This window comes from Schistocerca gregaria, chromosome 5 (genome assembly GCF_023897955.1).
Source record: "Schistocerca gregaria isolate iqSchGreg1 chromosome 5, iqSchGreg1.2, whole genome shotgun sequence".
In the NCBI taxonomy this organism is placed as follows: domain Eukaryota; kingdom Metazoa; phylum Arthropoda; class Insecta; order Orthoptera; family Acrididae; genus Schistocerca; species Schistocerca gregaria.
In genome coordinates, this window is record NC_064924.1 from 93,039,902 (window position 1) to 93,056,042 (window position 16,141).

The window sequence follows — 16,141 nt, forward strand, 5'->3', positions numbered from 1 at the left end:
AATATGTGAGTTGCAGCACCTGAGACGCGAAATGCAACACTTGGAAAGTGTTCTGAGGAGCAATGGGTACTCCTCAAATTATATTAGATGTGTAACACAGCCAAACACTCGGCGAGGTAAGGAACCAGAAAAAGAAATGTCGGGTACGGCCTTTGTGCCACACATTCACAGAGTGACTGACAGAATCGGCCGTATATTGCGCAAACAAGGCGTAAGGGCGATTTTCAAACCGACAAGGAAGATCAAAGAGTGTCTTAGATCGGCAAGGGAGAAAAGGGACCCACTTGCAGTGTCGGGAATATATCGTATACCATGCACATGCGGAGAAGTTTATGTCGGAATAACTCGACGATCAGTCAAAACCAGGATCAAAGAACATAAGCGGCATTGTAGTTTGGGGCAGATGGAGAAATTGGCCGTGGCAGAGCACGCACTGAGTGAGACCGACCATGTAATAAAATTCACCGACACGGAAGTTCTGGCTGTAGAGAAGCACTATCACACCTGCTTGGTCAGAGAAGGTGTAGTGATACAAAAACACGCGAACAGCTTCAACAGGAAAGGGGAAAGCCTTAAGGTAAACAGATCCTGGCTTCCCGTACTGCAGCGAACGACCATCGCAGGTAGCAAGAAGAGAACCGCACCGGAAATGACCGCGGGGAAGCCCTCGGACGTTGGCGCGGCAGGCACTTATAGTCCGCGGCCGCGAGCTCGGTTCCAGTTCACCACCGACAGTGGAGGGTGAATCTATGACATTGCCAGGCACTGGTCCTGGAGAAACTTCAGTAAAATCAGATCGACGTCGGCCGAAGAACCCGAGGTAGTTTGTCAGTGCCGATTCTATCCTCTTCTGGCAACACCAGCGAAACCGTCAAGTTGCTACGGCCAGACGAGTACCTTGGAGTAGCGGAAGGAGACGACGGTGGCGTACTGCCCCTTCAGGAGGCCGGGCTGCCCGTAGCGCAGCAGGCTGCTGCTCTGCACGGCCGAGTCGTCGTAGCGCGCCAACACCAGCCGAGACCCGCTGGGGGACCACCAGATGGCGCCCTCCTTGTTCAGCGACTCCTCGGCGCTCAGCGACTCTGCAACACCGGCGCCGCTGCACTGCCGCCACTCGCCTACGGCTTCTTCAACAAACCGCTGAATACTACCGCGGGCATCGTGAAAATAGCCACTTCAAGGTCATCCCACAGCCTTACAGCGTTGCAGGTTAGTGATGATTTCAAATATTAGTAAAAATTACGAAAAAAATATTAGACATCTCTACTTTAGGATATGACTGAGTAATTTCTAAAAGAAAATTCTTTCCAGCTGACACGAACAAAAATATAAACTCACGTTGCAATAAATTTTAAAGATAATATTTTTTTACCTCAATCTGTCGAAAAGGGGTGGACTCAGCCTCGTAATGCCAATTGAGGAGCTACTCGACCGAATAGTAGCAGCTTCGGTGAGAGCGGTGTGCTGACCCCACACCCCTCCTATCCACGTCCTCCACTGAGAATGACATGGTGGTCCGATGGTCCCGGTAGGTCACTCGTGGCCTGAATACGGAGTGCAATCCGTCGAAAAAACAGAACCACTGACATATTTGCACTGAAAATAATATATGAACATTTTCAACGTTTAGAGAGAGTGGTCAGAAAACCCGCCAGGTTAGCCTGGCGGATTGACGACGAGGGCCGGTGTGCCAGCCAGCCTGGATATGGTTTTTAGGCGGTTTTCCACATCCCCCTAGATGAATACCGGGCTGGTCCCCACGTCCCGCCTCAGTTACACGGCTCACAGACATCTGAACACTTTCGCACTGTTCCATTGATTACACTCGTCACAGACAGTTGGGGTACGCTTATTCCTTCCCGGGGGTACGGGGTGGCAGCACGAAGGGCATCTGGCCAGCCCTTCAACTAACATTGCCACATCCGATTACCCATGCCGACCCTGCGTATCCGCAGGAAAAACAGCACAAGCAAAAGAATGAGAGTGGTCAGAAAATGTCTGAAACGCTTGTAGGAATGTTGCATGGTAGGTTGTACTGACACTCAAATGTTAAGAAAAAAATTCTATACGTTGTGCCGTTTCCGAGTTATTTAACACTGAAGTTAGCCAATCAGTTGGTCGCGAGTGCAAATTCAGGTTTCAGCCACCCAACCGAAGCACTAGTTGGGTAGCATCGGACGTAGCAGGCCGCTTGAATGTGAGCGCGCGACGCCCTGATTGGCTAATTTCAATGGTAAATAACTCGGAAACGGCGCAATGTATCGAATTTTTTCCTTAACACTCTGCCGTCCGGCGACACCACTGTGGTGTCGTGTGTATAGTATCGCTCAGTGGCCGGCGGTACCACAGTGCTGTCGTGTGCATAGTATCCTGCAGTGGCTGGCGACAGAACTTTAGTATCTTTTGCATTCTGGTGGTGTTTTGTTTAGGTAACAATCAGTTAAACACACGTCAACAGGTCTTTGGTTTTTACAAGTTTTTGTTCGTCATAGCAGATGAAAGAGACGATACGCTTGTTTACCATGAGTGTGCAGAGCTTAACTTGGAGGTTGCCACTACATCGGGTACATCCCATCATGATCCGGTTGACAGACTTTCAGGTCACATAAAGCAACATCAACTAATAGGCCTACGTATTTCCGAAAGGAATAAACGAAAATGAAGAAACTGCCATGTATGTTCCAAAAATAAAAAAACAATACTCTTACTGTGCAAGTCTTGTGGAGTTACGTTACATCTTGGATACTGTTTTGCTACATATCATATGAAAGAGAAATACTAACTACCAAAGACAATGCTAACAAACAAATATGTGAAACAAACAAGTTTTGTATTTATTTACCTATGTATATCTTCGAAATTTAATGAAAGTACGGGAACAGGGTTGAGAACTTATGCGAACTAACGATGAGATTAGTAAAACAAATCAATTTATAATCACCCGATAATGTCAAAACAGCCAGCGACGAGCCAAGTAATCCGAATTATCACTGCTGGCGCCAAGCCAATGAATTGTTACGAGACGTGCGGGCTGCAAAGTGTTAACATTTATATCTCGGTACAATCCGCCCTGCAACAGCCCTACAAGTGTTTCAGACATTTTCTGACGATCATCCATGTGGTGTCACCGCCAGACAGCACACTTGCTGGGTGGTAGCCTTTAAATCGGCCGCGGTCCGTTAGTATACGTCGAACCCGCGTGTCGCCACTGTCAGTAATTGCAAACCGAGCGCCGCCACACGGCAGGTCTAGTCTAGAGACTCCCTAGCACTCGCCCCAGTGGTACAGCCGACTTTACTAGCGATAGTTCACTGTCTACATACGCTCTCATTTGCAGAGACGACAGTTTAGCATAGCCTTCAGCTACGTCATTTGCTACGACCTAGGAAAGCGCCATATTCAGTTACTATAATATATTCTGAACAGATAATATTGTGAATCGTGTACCTTTAGGAGCGACGTTCATCATTAATGGATTCAAGTTAAGTATCAAACTAATTACGTCCGCTTTCTGAATTCTCATTCCTTGTCATGTTCCAGACCTCACGTCAGTATAGTTCTTCCCTCCTCACGCCAGCCTGCGTGAGCTAAAACGCGTGTAGTTCGGCCTCCACTCGTAACACGTGTTGGCTCTTCAGCTAACACAAAAATCTAGATGCGTATGATACATGTTTTATCGTGAAAACATTATAGTATTCTGACATAAAGAAATACTGTAAGAGGTGTGTAACCATTCCGCATATGTAACGAAAAATGTCGTCGCTGAATTGGCGTGCTGTTGGACCTTGTAGAAACTTCCAGCAACAAAATTGTTAAGAAAGTAATGAAATTAATTTTGGTAAGATCTGAGACATCATAGTGTCTCGGGTCACGTATGAAAACATTATCGACTGCGCGGGAATACTTGTATGTCGCCGCCAGATTTTAGTTCCGACGGCTCGATTTAACACGGCTGAGAGTATTTCCTAACTCTTGGAAAGTTTTTGTTTACAGCTCCTACTGATCCTTCGTCACTGCACCCATCACCCAAATCGCGCTATACAGAAGTAACAGTCGCTACTTTCAGGCCAATATTTCCGCTGAAGTCAGGGAAAATACGAGGGTCGTTCAACAAGTAATGCCCCACTTTTTTTTAAAATGGCCATTAACGTACATAGACAAACGTCCTTGTTGGTGCTTCACGTCTGATATTTGTTCTGTGCACCGGCGAAGTTTCGAACCGTTCTGGCAGATGGCACAGCCGTAGTACAGCGTCAAAATGGCGTCTACATACGACTCAAGTTAGAAACAGCGTGCTTTTATTGAATTATTGTGTGCAGAAAAAGAAACCGTGGTGAACATCCGTAAACATTTGTGTGCACTGTATGGCGATGCTGCAGTTCATTGGAGTACAATTGGGCGATGGCTAAAGAAAACTACAGCCTCAGGAAATGCAGAATCAGAGCTCCATGATGAGCCAAGCTAGGAACGTCCTATCACAGCCACTGCTGCAGACATGCTCAACCGTGTGGATCCCATTATTCATGCCCACTGGCGCGTCACAACTCGACAACTGGCTCTACAGTTGTCGGTCAGCATTGGAAGTGCGTCTACAATGATCGAGACTCTCGGATATTCGAAGAGATGCTCACGATGGATTCCACGAATGCTCACAGTGGACCACAAGATTCAAAGAAAGAACATTTCATCAGAATCGCTGAAGCGTTTTGAGACCGACGGAGAGGCCTTTCTGTCACGGATCGTTACAGGGATCTAAAGCTGGGTGCACCACTTTGCGCCAGAAACAAAAAGGCAGTCCATGGAGTGGCATCATCCTCATTCACCACAAAAGAAGGAATTCAAGACAACCCCATCTGCCAGAAAAGTCATGATGACAGCCTTCTCGGACTGTGATGGCGTCATTCTCGAGGATGTGATGCCAAGAGGGTCAACCATCAATTCAGAGGCATACGTGAAGATTCTGAATAAACTCAAGAACCGTTCCCGACGTCTTCGATCGGACAAGAATCCAGCAGAAATCTTGTTCCATCACGATAATGCACGCCCTCACACCAAGTCTCTGAACCCGGGGGAAATATCGCCAAATTGGGTTTGACATCATTGTCTCATCAATCGTACCGACCTGGCACCCTCGGACTTCCATCTCTTAGGCCGCTTAAAGATTCTCTACGGGTAACACACTTTGAAGATGACGAGGGTGTCAGTCACGCAGTGCCGGCCGCGGTGGTCTCGCGGTTCTAGGCGCGCAGTCCGGAAACGTGTGACTGCTACGGTCGCAGGTTCGAATCCTGCCTCGGGCATGGATGTGTGTAATGTCCTTAGGGTAGTTAGGTTTAAGTAGTTCTAAGTTCTAGGGGACTGATGACCACAGCTGTTTAGTCCCATAGTGCTCAGAGCCATTTGAACCATTTGAATCAGTTACGCAGTGAAAACATGACTACACCAACAAGACAAGAGCTTTTACCAGCAGGGAATACATGCTCTTCTACGTTGACGTACGGCCATAGAATGTGATGGACACTATGCAGAAAAATAGGGCATGGATAAGACATGTTGATGTATATTGTCACCAGATTCTGACTCTTAACAATAAATCTCGTATATTTGTGCGTGTGGTTTGTTAGATCCAAGTTTTATCGAAGTATAATACAAGATTATTGTCCTAAGCGCGCAATAAGTATATTGTACACAAAATTTCGCTCTTGGTGCTGCAATGTGTTTGGACTCCATTAAAAAATTTCCCCCTCATTACACATTCCGAATTAAAAACCTAACGAGAAGAGCAGACATAGAACGGAGCTCTCTGAGCCAGAGGAATTAATTTTCTCACCGAGATCATCGTGTCTTTTTCTAGCCGTCGGATATTTTCCTTTGTAGTACTATTTACGAACATTTCTATTCATTAATTTTTTGTCAAAACCGTCAAATTCCGTAGATTTCCGTATTCATTTATATCCCTTTTATGGAGATAGAAAACACATGCTCACATATAGAGATCCTGCCGATCTTACTGCACTGTTAGTATGGAATATAGTCGATTCCGGAGAACCACATAATTTTGTTGTCAGTTTCTGAACTTGCGCGAAATGTATATTATTGCCGGTCTCTTCACTGTTGGTCAGATCAGTAAAAGAATTCAGTACATTCTGTACGACAGTTCAGATTGTTTTCGTATGTCTTTTTTTTCCTATGCACGCACCGACATGAGTAGTACGACACGCGGGTACTTGCTCCCGCACTACGATCACTACCAAATACACGTCACTGCACCGTTCCACGAAAGACTGAAACCACAAGTGAACACACGATAACGCACAGAAACACTGAACACTCACCTAGCGCTGTTCTACTGCACTTATAACAGTGCATATGTGACAACAAAGTTATGAGGCAGGCGAATCACAGAGCTTAGCGCCTGTGGCCTGCAGGCAGCGAATGTGACCTTGAGGTGTCTAATTTCGTGACGGGCACTCTAGTCTGCGCTCCACAACATCTACGTGGCCACAGGCCAGTTACGGCTCAGTCTGTTAGAAACAGCCTGTCCGTCTAATGGTTGAGTTTATGTCTGTCTTCCTTGCGCCTATTTGCTGTGCGGCTGTCGAACCCCACACCCAAATAGAGGCAGGCATGACGGTGTATGCCTCTTTCTGAGCATATGCACATGAGTGACTTATTTCACATCTGGAGGGAACAGCGCACCCCACTCCAGTGATCGAGCAGCAACTCTAGATTGAATGCACCCGTGTGTTGAATACTTTGAGAGATGGTAGTATGGTTCAAATGGCTCTGAGCACTATGGCACTCAACTTCTGAGGTCATCAGTCCCCAAGAACTTATAACTACTTAAACCTAACTAACCTAAGGACATCACACACATCCATGCCCGAGGCAGGATTCGAAACTGCGGAAGTAGCGGTCGCGCGGTTCCCGACTGAAGCTCCTAGAACCGCCCGACTGTGCGTTTTCATACCCATGTTTACTGGACTTATTATTTTTTGTTTCGATGAGCGCCATCACATCTGAAAATATTCGACACATATTTTACGAAAATCTAGTATACTACTGGACATGAAAATTGATACACCACGAGGATGACGTGCTACAGACGCGAAATTTAACCGACAGGAAGAAGATGCTGTGATATGCAAATGAGTAGCTTTTCATAGCATTCAGACAAGGCTGGCGCCGGTGGCGACACCTACAACGTCCTGACATGAGGCAAATTTCCAACCGATTTCTCATACACAAACAGCAGTTGACCGGCGTTGCCTGGTGAAACGTTGTTTTGATGCCTAGTGTAAGGAGGAGAAATGCGTACCATCACGTTTCTGACTTTGATAAGGGTCGGATTGTAGCCTATCGCGAAGGCGGTTTATCGCATCGCTACATTTCTCTTCGCGGTGCTCGAGATCCAATGACTGTTAGCAGAATATGGAATCGGTGAGTTCAGGAGGTTAATACGGAACGCCGAGCTGGATCAAACGCCCTCGTATCATTAGCAGTGGAGATGATAGGCATCTTATCCGCATGGCTGTAACGGATCGTGCAGCCACGCCTCGATCCCTGAGTCAACAGATGGGGACGTCTGCAAGACAACAACAATCTGTACGAACAGTTCGACGACGTTTGCAGCAGCATGGACTATCAGCTCGGAGACCATGGCTGCGGTAACGCTTGACGCTGCATCACAGACAGGAGCGCCTGCGATGGTGTACTCAACTACGAACGTGGGGGCACGAATGGCAAAACGTCATTTTTTCGGATGAATCCAGGTTCTGTTTACAGCATCATGATGGTCACATTCGGGTTTGGCGACATCGGGGTGAACGCATGTTCGAAGCGTGTATTCGTCATCGCCAAACTGGCATATCAACCGGCGTGATGGTATGGGGTGCCATTGGCTACAGGTCTCGGTCACCTCTTATTCGCTTTGACGGCACTTTGAACAGTGGACGTTGCATTTCAGATGTGTTACGACCCGTGGCTCTAACCTTCGTTCAATCACTGCGAAACCCAACATTTCAGCAGGATAACGCACGACCGCATGTTGCAGGTCCTATACGGGCCTTTCTGGATACAGAAAATATTCGACTGCTGCCCTGGCCAGCACTTTCTCCAGATCTCTCACCAACTGAAAACGTCTTGTCAGTGGTGGCCCTGCAACTGGCTCGTCGCAATACGCCACTCACTACTCTTAATGAACTGTGGTATCGTGTTGAAACTGCATGGGCAGCTGTACCTGCACACGCTATCCAAGCTCTGTTTGACTCAATGTCCAGGCGTATCAAGGCCGTTATTACGGCCAGAGGTGGTTGTTCTAGGTACTGATTTCTCAGGATGTATGCACCCAAATTGCGTGAACATGTAATCACAAGTCAGTTCTAGTATAATATATTTGTCCAATGAATACCCGTTAATCAACTGGATTTCTTCTTGGTCTAGCAATTTTAATGGCCAGTAGTGTATCTACAGGGTGAGTCACCTAAAATTACCGCTGGATATATTTCGTAAACCACATCAAATACTGACGAACCGATTCCACAGACTGAACGTGAAGAGAGGGGCTAGTGTAATTGTTTAATACAAACCATACAAAAATGCAAGGAAGTGTGTTTTTAACACAAGCCTACGTTTTTTTGTTTTTTTTTTTTAAATGGAACCCCGTTAGTTTTGTTAGCACATCTGAACATATACACAAATACGTAATCAGTGCCGTTTGTTGCATTGTAAAATGTTAATTACATCCGGAGATATTGTAACCTAAAGTTGACGCTTGAGTACCACTCCTCCGCTGTTTGATCGTGTGTATCGGAGAGCACCGAATTACGTAGGGATCCAAAGGGGACGGTGATGGACCTTAGGTACAGAAGAGACTGGAACAGCACATTACGTCCACATGCTAACACCTTTTTATTGGTCTTTTTCACTGACGCACATGTACATTACCATGAGGGGTGAGGTACACGTACACACGTGGTTTCCGTTTTCAATTACGGTGTGGAATAGAGTGTGTCCCGACATGTCAGGCCAATAGATGTTCAATGTGGTGGCCATCATTTGCTGCACACAATTGCAATCTCTGGCGTAATGAATGTCGTACACGCCGCAGTACATCTAGTGTAATGTCGCCTCAGGCTGGAACAATACGTTGTTTCATATCCTCTGGGGTTGTAGCCACATCACGGTACACATTCTCCTTTAACGTACCCCACAGAAAGAAGTCCAGAGGTGTAAGTTCAGGAGAAAGGGCTGGCCAATTTATGCGTCCTCCACGTCTTATGAAACGCCCGTCGAACATCCTGTCAAGGGTCATTCTGTAGAAACGTGATACACACGATCGAACAGCGGAGGAGTGGTACTCAAGCGTCAACTTTAGGTTACAATATCTCTGGATGTAATTAACATTTTAGAATACAACAAACTGCATTGATTGCGTATTTGTTTATATGTTCAGATGTGCTAACAAAACTAACGGGGTTCCATTTTTAAAAAAACGTACGTTTGTGTTAAAAAACATATTTCCGTGCATTTTTGTATGGTTTGTATTAAACAATTACACTAGCCCCTCTCCTCACGTTCGGTCTATGGAATCGGTTCGTCAGTATTTGATGTGGTTTACGAAATATATCCAGCGGTAATGTTAGGTGACTCACCCTGTATATCAGAGTCAGCCAGGTGTGCTAGTGATGTGCAGCCAAAAAGGCTGCGACAGAAACGTGCTGCCTGGAGAAATACATTTGCTAGGCCAAAAATATGCAGCTATCTTCCTTTTATATTTTCCTTTCACATTTTCGCATGCTCTCCTTTCTCATAACGGTGTTGTTATCTGAGCTCATAGCTGCTTCTCTTTTCTGCAAAGGTTTCTTTAATTTTCTTTTACGCTACATCTATGTCCCTCGTATCCAAGCATGGTTCTACATTTTTACATTTCTCCGTAATCTTTTCTATTAACCTTTTCCGCTTCGCCATTCTGAACTTCCTGTCCGTCTCATTTTTAGATGTCTATATTACCTTTTCCCTGTTCCGTTGGCTGTATTTCAAATTTTCTCGTTTCGTATGTTAGTTATTAGTTGACCATGTGGGACAGCGTTGAATCCAGGAATACTTATCTAGTTGGTCACACATATCAGCATCTGTTGGTTAACGTGTAGGAATTAAGTTCTGGAAGTATTACTCACTCAGCGTTCACGTTTCAAGAAGGAGAGGTGCAGGAGCGGTGAATAGGGCGAATTTCTGACCTGATGACCTATAGGGGCATCGCCAGTAACCCGGTTCTGTGAGATTTTGTTTGAATTGCACTCTGCAATGTTCGCTTCACTCTTTAAAAAAATAAATGAGAGAGAGAAAGAGAGAGTTGGGGGAGGGAGAGAGAGAATAAACTGCCATTTGTCTGTGTATTACTGTATTTATCTTCTGCACTATCCGCATTTCAGCTTTTGTGCCATTAGTTAGCACAATGATAAAAGTTCTTCATATCCGGAAAAGTCAGTCTACAGCAGGTATACAAGTCCCGTTTACCTGCTTTGGACCGACTTTGCCAGATATTACCTGTTAATGGTCTAAGAACTTTTAGCACTGCACTCAATAATGGCATAAAAACCGAAATGTAGATAGCACGGAAGATCGGTACCGTAACATAAAGTCAAATGGCAGTTTATTCTTTAAAAAAATATTGCATAACTGTGACTCAGCACCATCGAAAAAAAGGTTTTTTCTTCGCCTTACCGTCCGTCAGTTCGTTGGCGACGCCGTTGTAGATGACGTCTGGGGCGCCGTCGTCCGTGATTCGCACTGGCTGCCCGCCCACCTCCGGCACGTAGTACAGGTCGTTCTGGAGCACGTAGGCGAGCGCGTTGCCCTCTGGCGACCAGTCCACGAACTGCAATCGCTCCCCGCCGGCGATCTGCGTCGTCGTGCTGCCGACAGCAACGTTAATCACATTAAAGCAACAAGTCGCACGTAATACCGCAACATGTAAAGTACTAAAAACCTTCTGTGCTTTGATTTTAAAAGGACTATTTTAACTGTGTCCTTCTGTAAAAAAAAAAAAAAAAAAATTCGCAAACTTCCTCTCTGTTGCCCCTGTCCGTCTTTGAAACAAGTGATTCTATACACTGCGCGCAGTCCAGTGCACTGTTGCATTTTAACACATAGACATTTTTTTTTTTACTCTGTCAAGCAGTAAAGCAATTGCCTCCATCTCGTGACAGTCGCACTTCCTTCTCTTTTGGTTTCTCAGTCCGTCACATCTCTTTCTCCACGTCACTACCCGTCCACTACTCCTGTTTGCATCACATTCGTCTTTCTCTCCCTCTCACTCAACCACCCTTGTCGCCAATGTTCGCAGGTTAAATCTTTCATCTACATCTACATACATACTCCGCAATCCACCATACGGTGCATGGCGGAGGGTACCTCGTACCACAAATAGCATCTTCTCTCCCTGTTCCACTCCCGAACAGAACGAGGGAAAAATGTCTGGCTGTATGCCTCTGTACGAGCCTTAATCTCTCTTATCTCATCTTTGTGATCTTTCTGCGAAATATACGTTGGCGGCAGTAAAATTGCACTGCAATCAGCCTCAAACGATGGTTCTCTAAATTTCCTCAGTAGCGATTCACGAAAAGAGCGCCTCCTTTCCTCCAGAGACTCCCACCCGAGTTCCTGAAGCATTTCCGTAACACTCGTGTGATGATCGAACCTACCAGTAACAAATCTAGCAGCTCGCCTCTGAATTGCTTCTATGTCCTTCCTCAATCCGACCTGATAGGGATCCCAAACGCTCGAACAGTACTCAAGAATAGGTTGTATTAGTGTTTTATAAACCGTTTCCTTTACAGAAGAACCACATCTTCCCAAAATTCTACCAATGAACCGAAGATGACTATCCGCCTTCCCCACAACTGCCACTATATACTTGTCCCACTTCATATCGCTCTGGAATGTTACGCCCAAATATTTAATCGACGTGACTGTTTCGAGCGCTACACTACTAATGGAGTATTCAAACATTACAGGATTCTTTTTCCTATTCATCTGCATTAATTTACATTTATCTATATTTAGAGCTAGCTGCCATTTTTTACACCAATCACAAATCCTGTCCAAGTCATCTTGTATCCTCCTACAGTCACTCAACGACGACACCTTCCCATACACCACAGCATCATGAGCAAACAGCCGCACATTGCTATCCACCCTATCAAAAAGATCATTTATGTAGATAGAAAACAACAGCGGACCTACCACACTTCCCTCGGGCACTCCAGATGATACCCTCACCTCCGATGAACACTCACCTTCGAGAACAACGTACTGGGTTCTTTCTGGTGGTAAACTTCTTGTTCGGATGATTATACTGTGTCCCAGGAGCAATGGTCAACATTCAAGGATAAGACAGGAACAAAAAAATGTCTAGCACACATGAGCTCTAAAACGCATACGTTAAGAGAACTTAGCATTTCTTCACTTACAATACTGTGAAAGAAATCTGTTCTACTGCAAGCTCGTTGTTTCCACGATTTGAGAGATGGTAGTACGAACCATAAGAAGAAAAGAGTGTCCAGAAACTATGGACTCTAAAGTGCATACTTTAAGACCTATGAACACTTGTTCATCTTCCCTACGGTGAAACACATCTCTTCTATTGATTTCATAATTCTACATCTACATCTACATTCATACTCCGCAAGCCACCCAACAGTGTGTGGCGGAGGGCACATTACGTGCCACTGTCATTACCTCCCTTTTCTGTTCCAGTCGCGTATGGTTCGCGGGAAGAACGACTGTCTGAAAGCCTCAGTGCGCGCTCGAATCTCTCTAATTTTACATTCGTGATCTCCACGGGAGGTATAAGTAGGGGGAAGCTGTATATTCGATACCTCATCCAGAAACGCACCCTCTCGAAACCTGGCGAGCAAGCTACACCGCGATGCAGAGCGCCTCTCTTGCAGAGTCTGCCACTTGAGTGTGCTAAACATCTCCGTAACGCTATCACGGTTACCAAATAACCCTGTGACGAAAACGCGCCGCTCTTCTTTGGATCTTCTCTATCTCCTCCGTCAACTCGATCTGGTACGGATCCCACACTGATGAGCAATACTCAAGTATAGGTCGAACGAGTGTTTTGTAAGCCACCTCCTTTGTTGATGGACTACATTTTCTAAGGACTCTCCCAATGAATCTCAACCTGGTACCCGCCTTACCAACAATTAATTTTATATGATCATTCCATTTCAAATCGTTCCGCACGCATACTCCCAGATATTTAACAGAAGTAACTGCTACCAGTGTTTGTTCCGCTATCATGTAATCATACAATAAAGGATCCTTCTTTCTATGTATTCGCAATACATTACATTTGTCTATGTTAAGGGTCAGTTACCACTCCCTACACCAAGTGCCTATCCGCTGCAGATCTTCCTGCATTTCGCTACAATTTTCTAATGCTGCAACTTCTCTGTATACTACAGCATCATCCGCGAAAAGCCGCATGGAACTTCCGACACTATCCACTATGTCATTTATATACATTGTGAAAAGCAATGGTCCCATAACACTCCCTTGTGGCACGCCAGACGTTACTTTAACGTCTGTAGACGTCTCTCAATTGATAACAACATGCTGTGTTCTGTTTGCTAAATACTCTTGAATCCAGCCACACAGCTGGTCTGATATTCCGTAGGCTCTTACTTTGTTTATCAGGCGACAGTACGGAACTGTATCGAACGCCTTCCGGAAGTCTAGGAAAATAGCATCTACCTGGGAGCCTGTATCTAATAATTTCTGGGTCTCATGAACAAATAAAGCGAGTTGGGTCTCACACGATCGCTGTTTCCGGAATCCATGTTGATTCCTACAGAGTAGATTCTGGGTTTCCAGAAATGCCATGATACGCGAGCAAAAAACATGTTCTAAAATTCTACAACAGATCGACGTCAGAGATACAGGTCTATAGTTTTGCGCATCTGCTCGACGACCCTTTTTGAAGACTGGGACTACCTATGCTCTTTTCCAATCATTTGGAACCTTCCGTTCCTCTAGAGACTTGCGGTACACGGCTGTTAGAAGGGAGGCAAGTTCTTTCGCGTACTCTGTGTAGAATAGAATTGGTATTCCGTCAGGTCCAGTGGACTTTCCTCTGTTGAGAGATTTCAGTTGCTTTTCTATTCCTTGGACACTTATTTCGGTGTCAGCCATTTTTTCATTGTGTGAGGATTTAGGATTTAGAGAAGGAACTGCAGTGCGGTCTTCCTCTGTGAAACAGCTTTGGAAAAAGGTGTTTAGTATTTCAGCTTTACGCGTGTCATCCTCTGTTTCAAAGCCATCATCATCCCGGAGTGTCTGGATATGCTGTTTCGAGCCACTTACTGATTTAACGTAAGAGCAGAACTTCCTAGGATTTTCTGTCAAGTCGGTACATAGAATTTTACTTTCGAATTCACTGAACGCTTCACGCATAGCCCTCCTTACGCTAATTTTGACATCGTTTAGCTTATGTTTGTCTGAGAGGTTTTGGCTGCGTTTAAACTTGGAGTGAAGCTCTCTTTGCTTCCGCAGTAGTTTCCTAACTTTGTTGTTGAACCACGGTGGGTTTTTCCCGTCTCTCACGGTTTTACTCGGCACGTACCTGTCTAAAACGCATTTTACAATTGCCTTAAACTTTTTCCATAAACATTCAACATTGTCAGTGTCGGAACAGAAATTTTCGTTTTGATCTGTTAGGTAGTCTCAAATCTGCCTTCTATTACTCTTGCTAAACAGATAAACCTTCCTCCCTTTTTTTATATTCCTATTAACTTCCATATTCAGGGATGCTGCAACGGCCTTATGATCACTGATTCCCTGTTCTGCACTTACAGAGTCGAAAATTTCGGGTCTGTTTGTTATGAGTAGGTCCAAGATGTTATCTCCACGAGTCGGTAATCCGTTTAATTGCTCGAGGTAATTTTCGGATAGTACACTCAGTATAATGTCACTCGATGCTCTGTCTCTACCACCCGTCCTAAATATCTGAGTATCCCAGTCTATATCTGGTAAATTGAAATCTCCACCTAAGACTATAATATGCTGAGAAAATTTATGTGAAATGTATTCCAAATTTTCTCGCAGCTGGTCTGCCACTAATGCTGCTGAGTCGGGAGGTCGGTAAAAGGAGCCAATTATTAACCTAGCTCGGTTCTTGAGTGTTATCTCCACCCATAATATTTCGCAGGAACTATCCACTTCTACTTCACTACAGGATAATCTACTACTAACAGTGACAAACACGCCACCACCGGTTGCATGCAATCTATCCCTTGTAAACACCGTCTGTGCCTTTGTAAAAATTTCGGCTGAATTTATCTCTGGCTTCAGCCAGCTTTTTGTACCTATAACGATTTCAGCTTCGGTGCTTTCTATCAGCGCTTGAAGTTCCGGTACTTTACCATTGCAGCTTCGACAGTTTACAATTACAATACCGATTGCTGCTTGGTCCCCGCATGTCCTGACTTTTCCCCGCACCCTTTGAAGCTGTTGCCCTTTCTATACTTGCCCGAGCCCATCTAACCTAAAAAACCGCCCAGTCCACGCCACACAGCCCCTGCTACCCGTGTAGCCGCTTGCTGCGTGTAGTGGACTCCCTACCTATCCAGCGGAACCCGAAACCCCACCACCCTATGGCGCAAGTCGAGGAATCTGCAGCCCACACAGTCGCAGAACCGTCTCAGCCTCTGATTCAGACCCTCCACTCGGCTCTGTACCAAAGGTCCGCAGTCAGTCCTGTCGACGATGCTGCAGATGGTGAGCTCTGCTTTCATCCCGCTAGCGAGACTGGCAGTCTTCACCAAAACAGATAGCCGCCGGAAGCCAGAGAGGATTTCCTTCTATCCATAGCGACACACATCATTGGTGCCAACATGAGCGACCACCTGCAGATAGGTGCACCCTGTACCCTTCATGGCAACCGGAAGGACCCTTTCCACATCTGGAATGACTCCCCCCGGTATGCACACGGATTGCACATTGGTTTTCTTCCCCTCTCTTGCTGCCATACCCCTAAGGGGCCCCATTACGCGCCTGACATTGGAGCTCGCAACTACCAGTAAGCCCACCCTCTGCGACTGCCCGGATCTTGCACACTGAGGGGCAACCTCTGGAA

At 45.6% G+C, this 16,141-nt stretch overlaps 1 protein-coding gene across 1 annotated transcript in view; it reads right to left on the reverse strand.

Annotated features, from left to right (window-relative positions):
- Positions 1 to 16,141, reverse strand: part of LOC126272500 (venom dipeptidyl peptidase 4-like) — a 360,092-nt gene that overhangs the window by 111,300 nt on the left and 232,651 nt on the right. Inside the window, exons 6-7 of the mRNA XM_049975390.1 lie at positions 10,726 to 10,916; positions 898 to 1,082 (exon numbers count right to left, since the gene is read on the reverse strand). Of these exons, the coding sequence (XP_049831347.1) occupies positions 898 to 1,082; positions 10,726 to 10,916 (376 nt within the window). The remainder of the gene's footprint in view (positions 1 to 897; positions 1,083 to 10,725; positions 10,917 to 16,141) is intronic.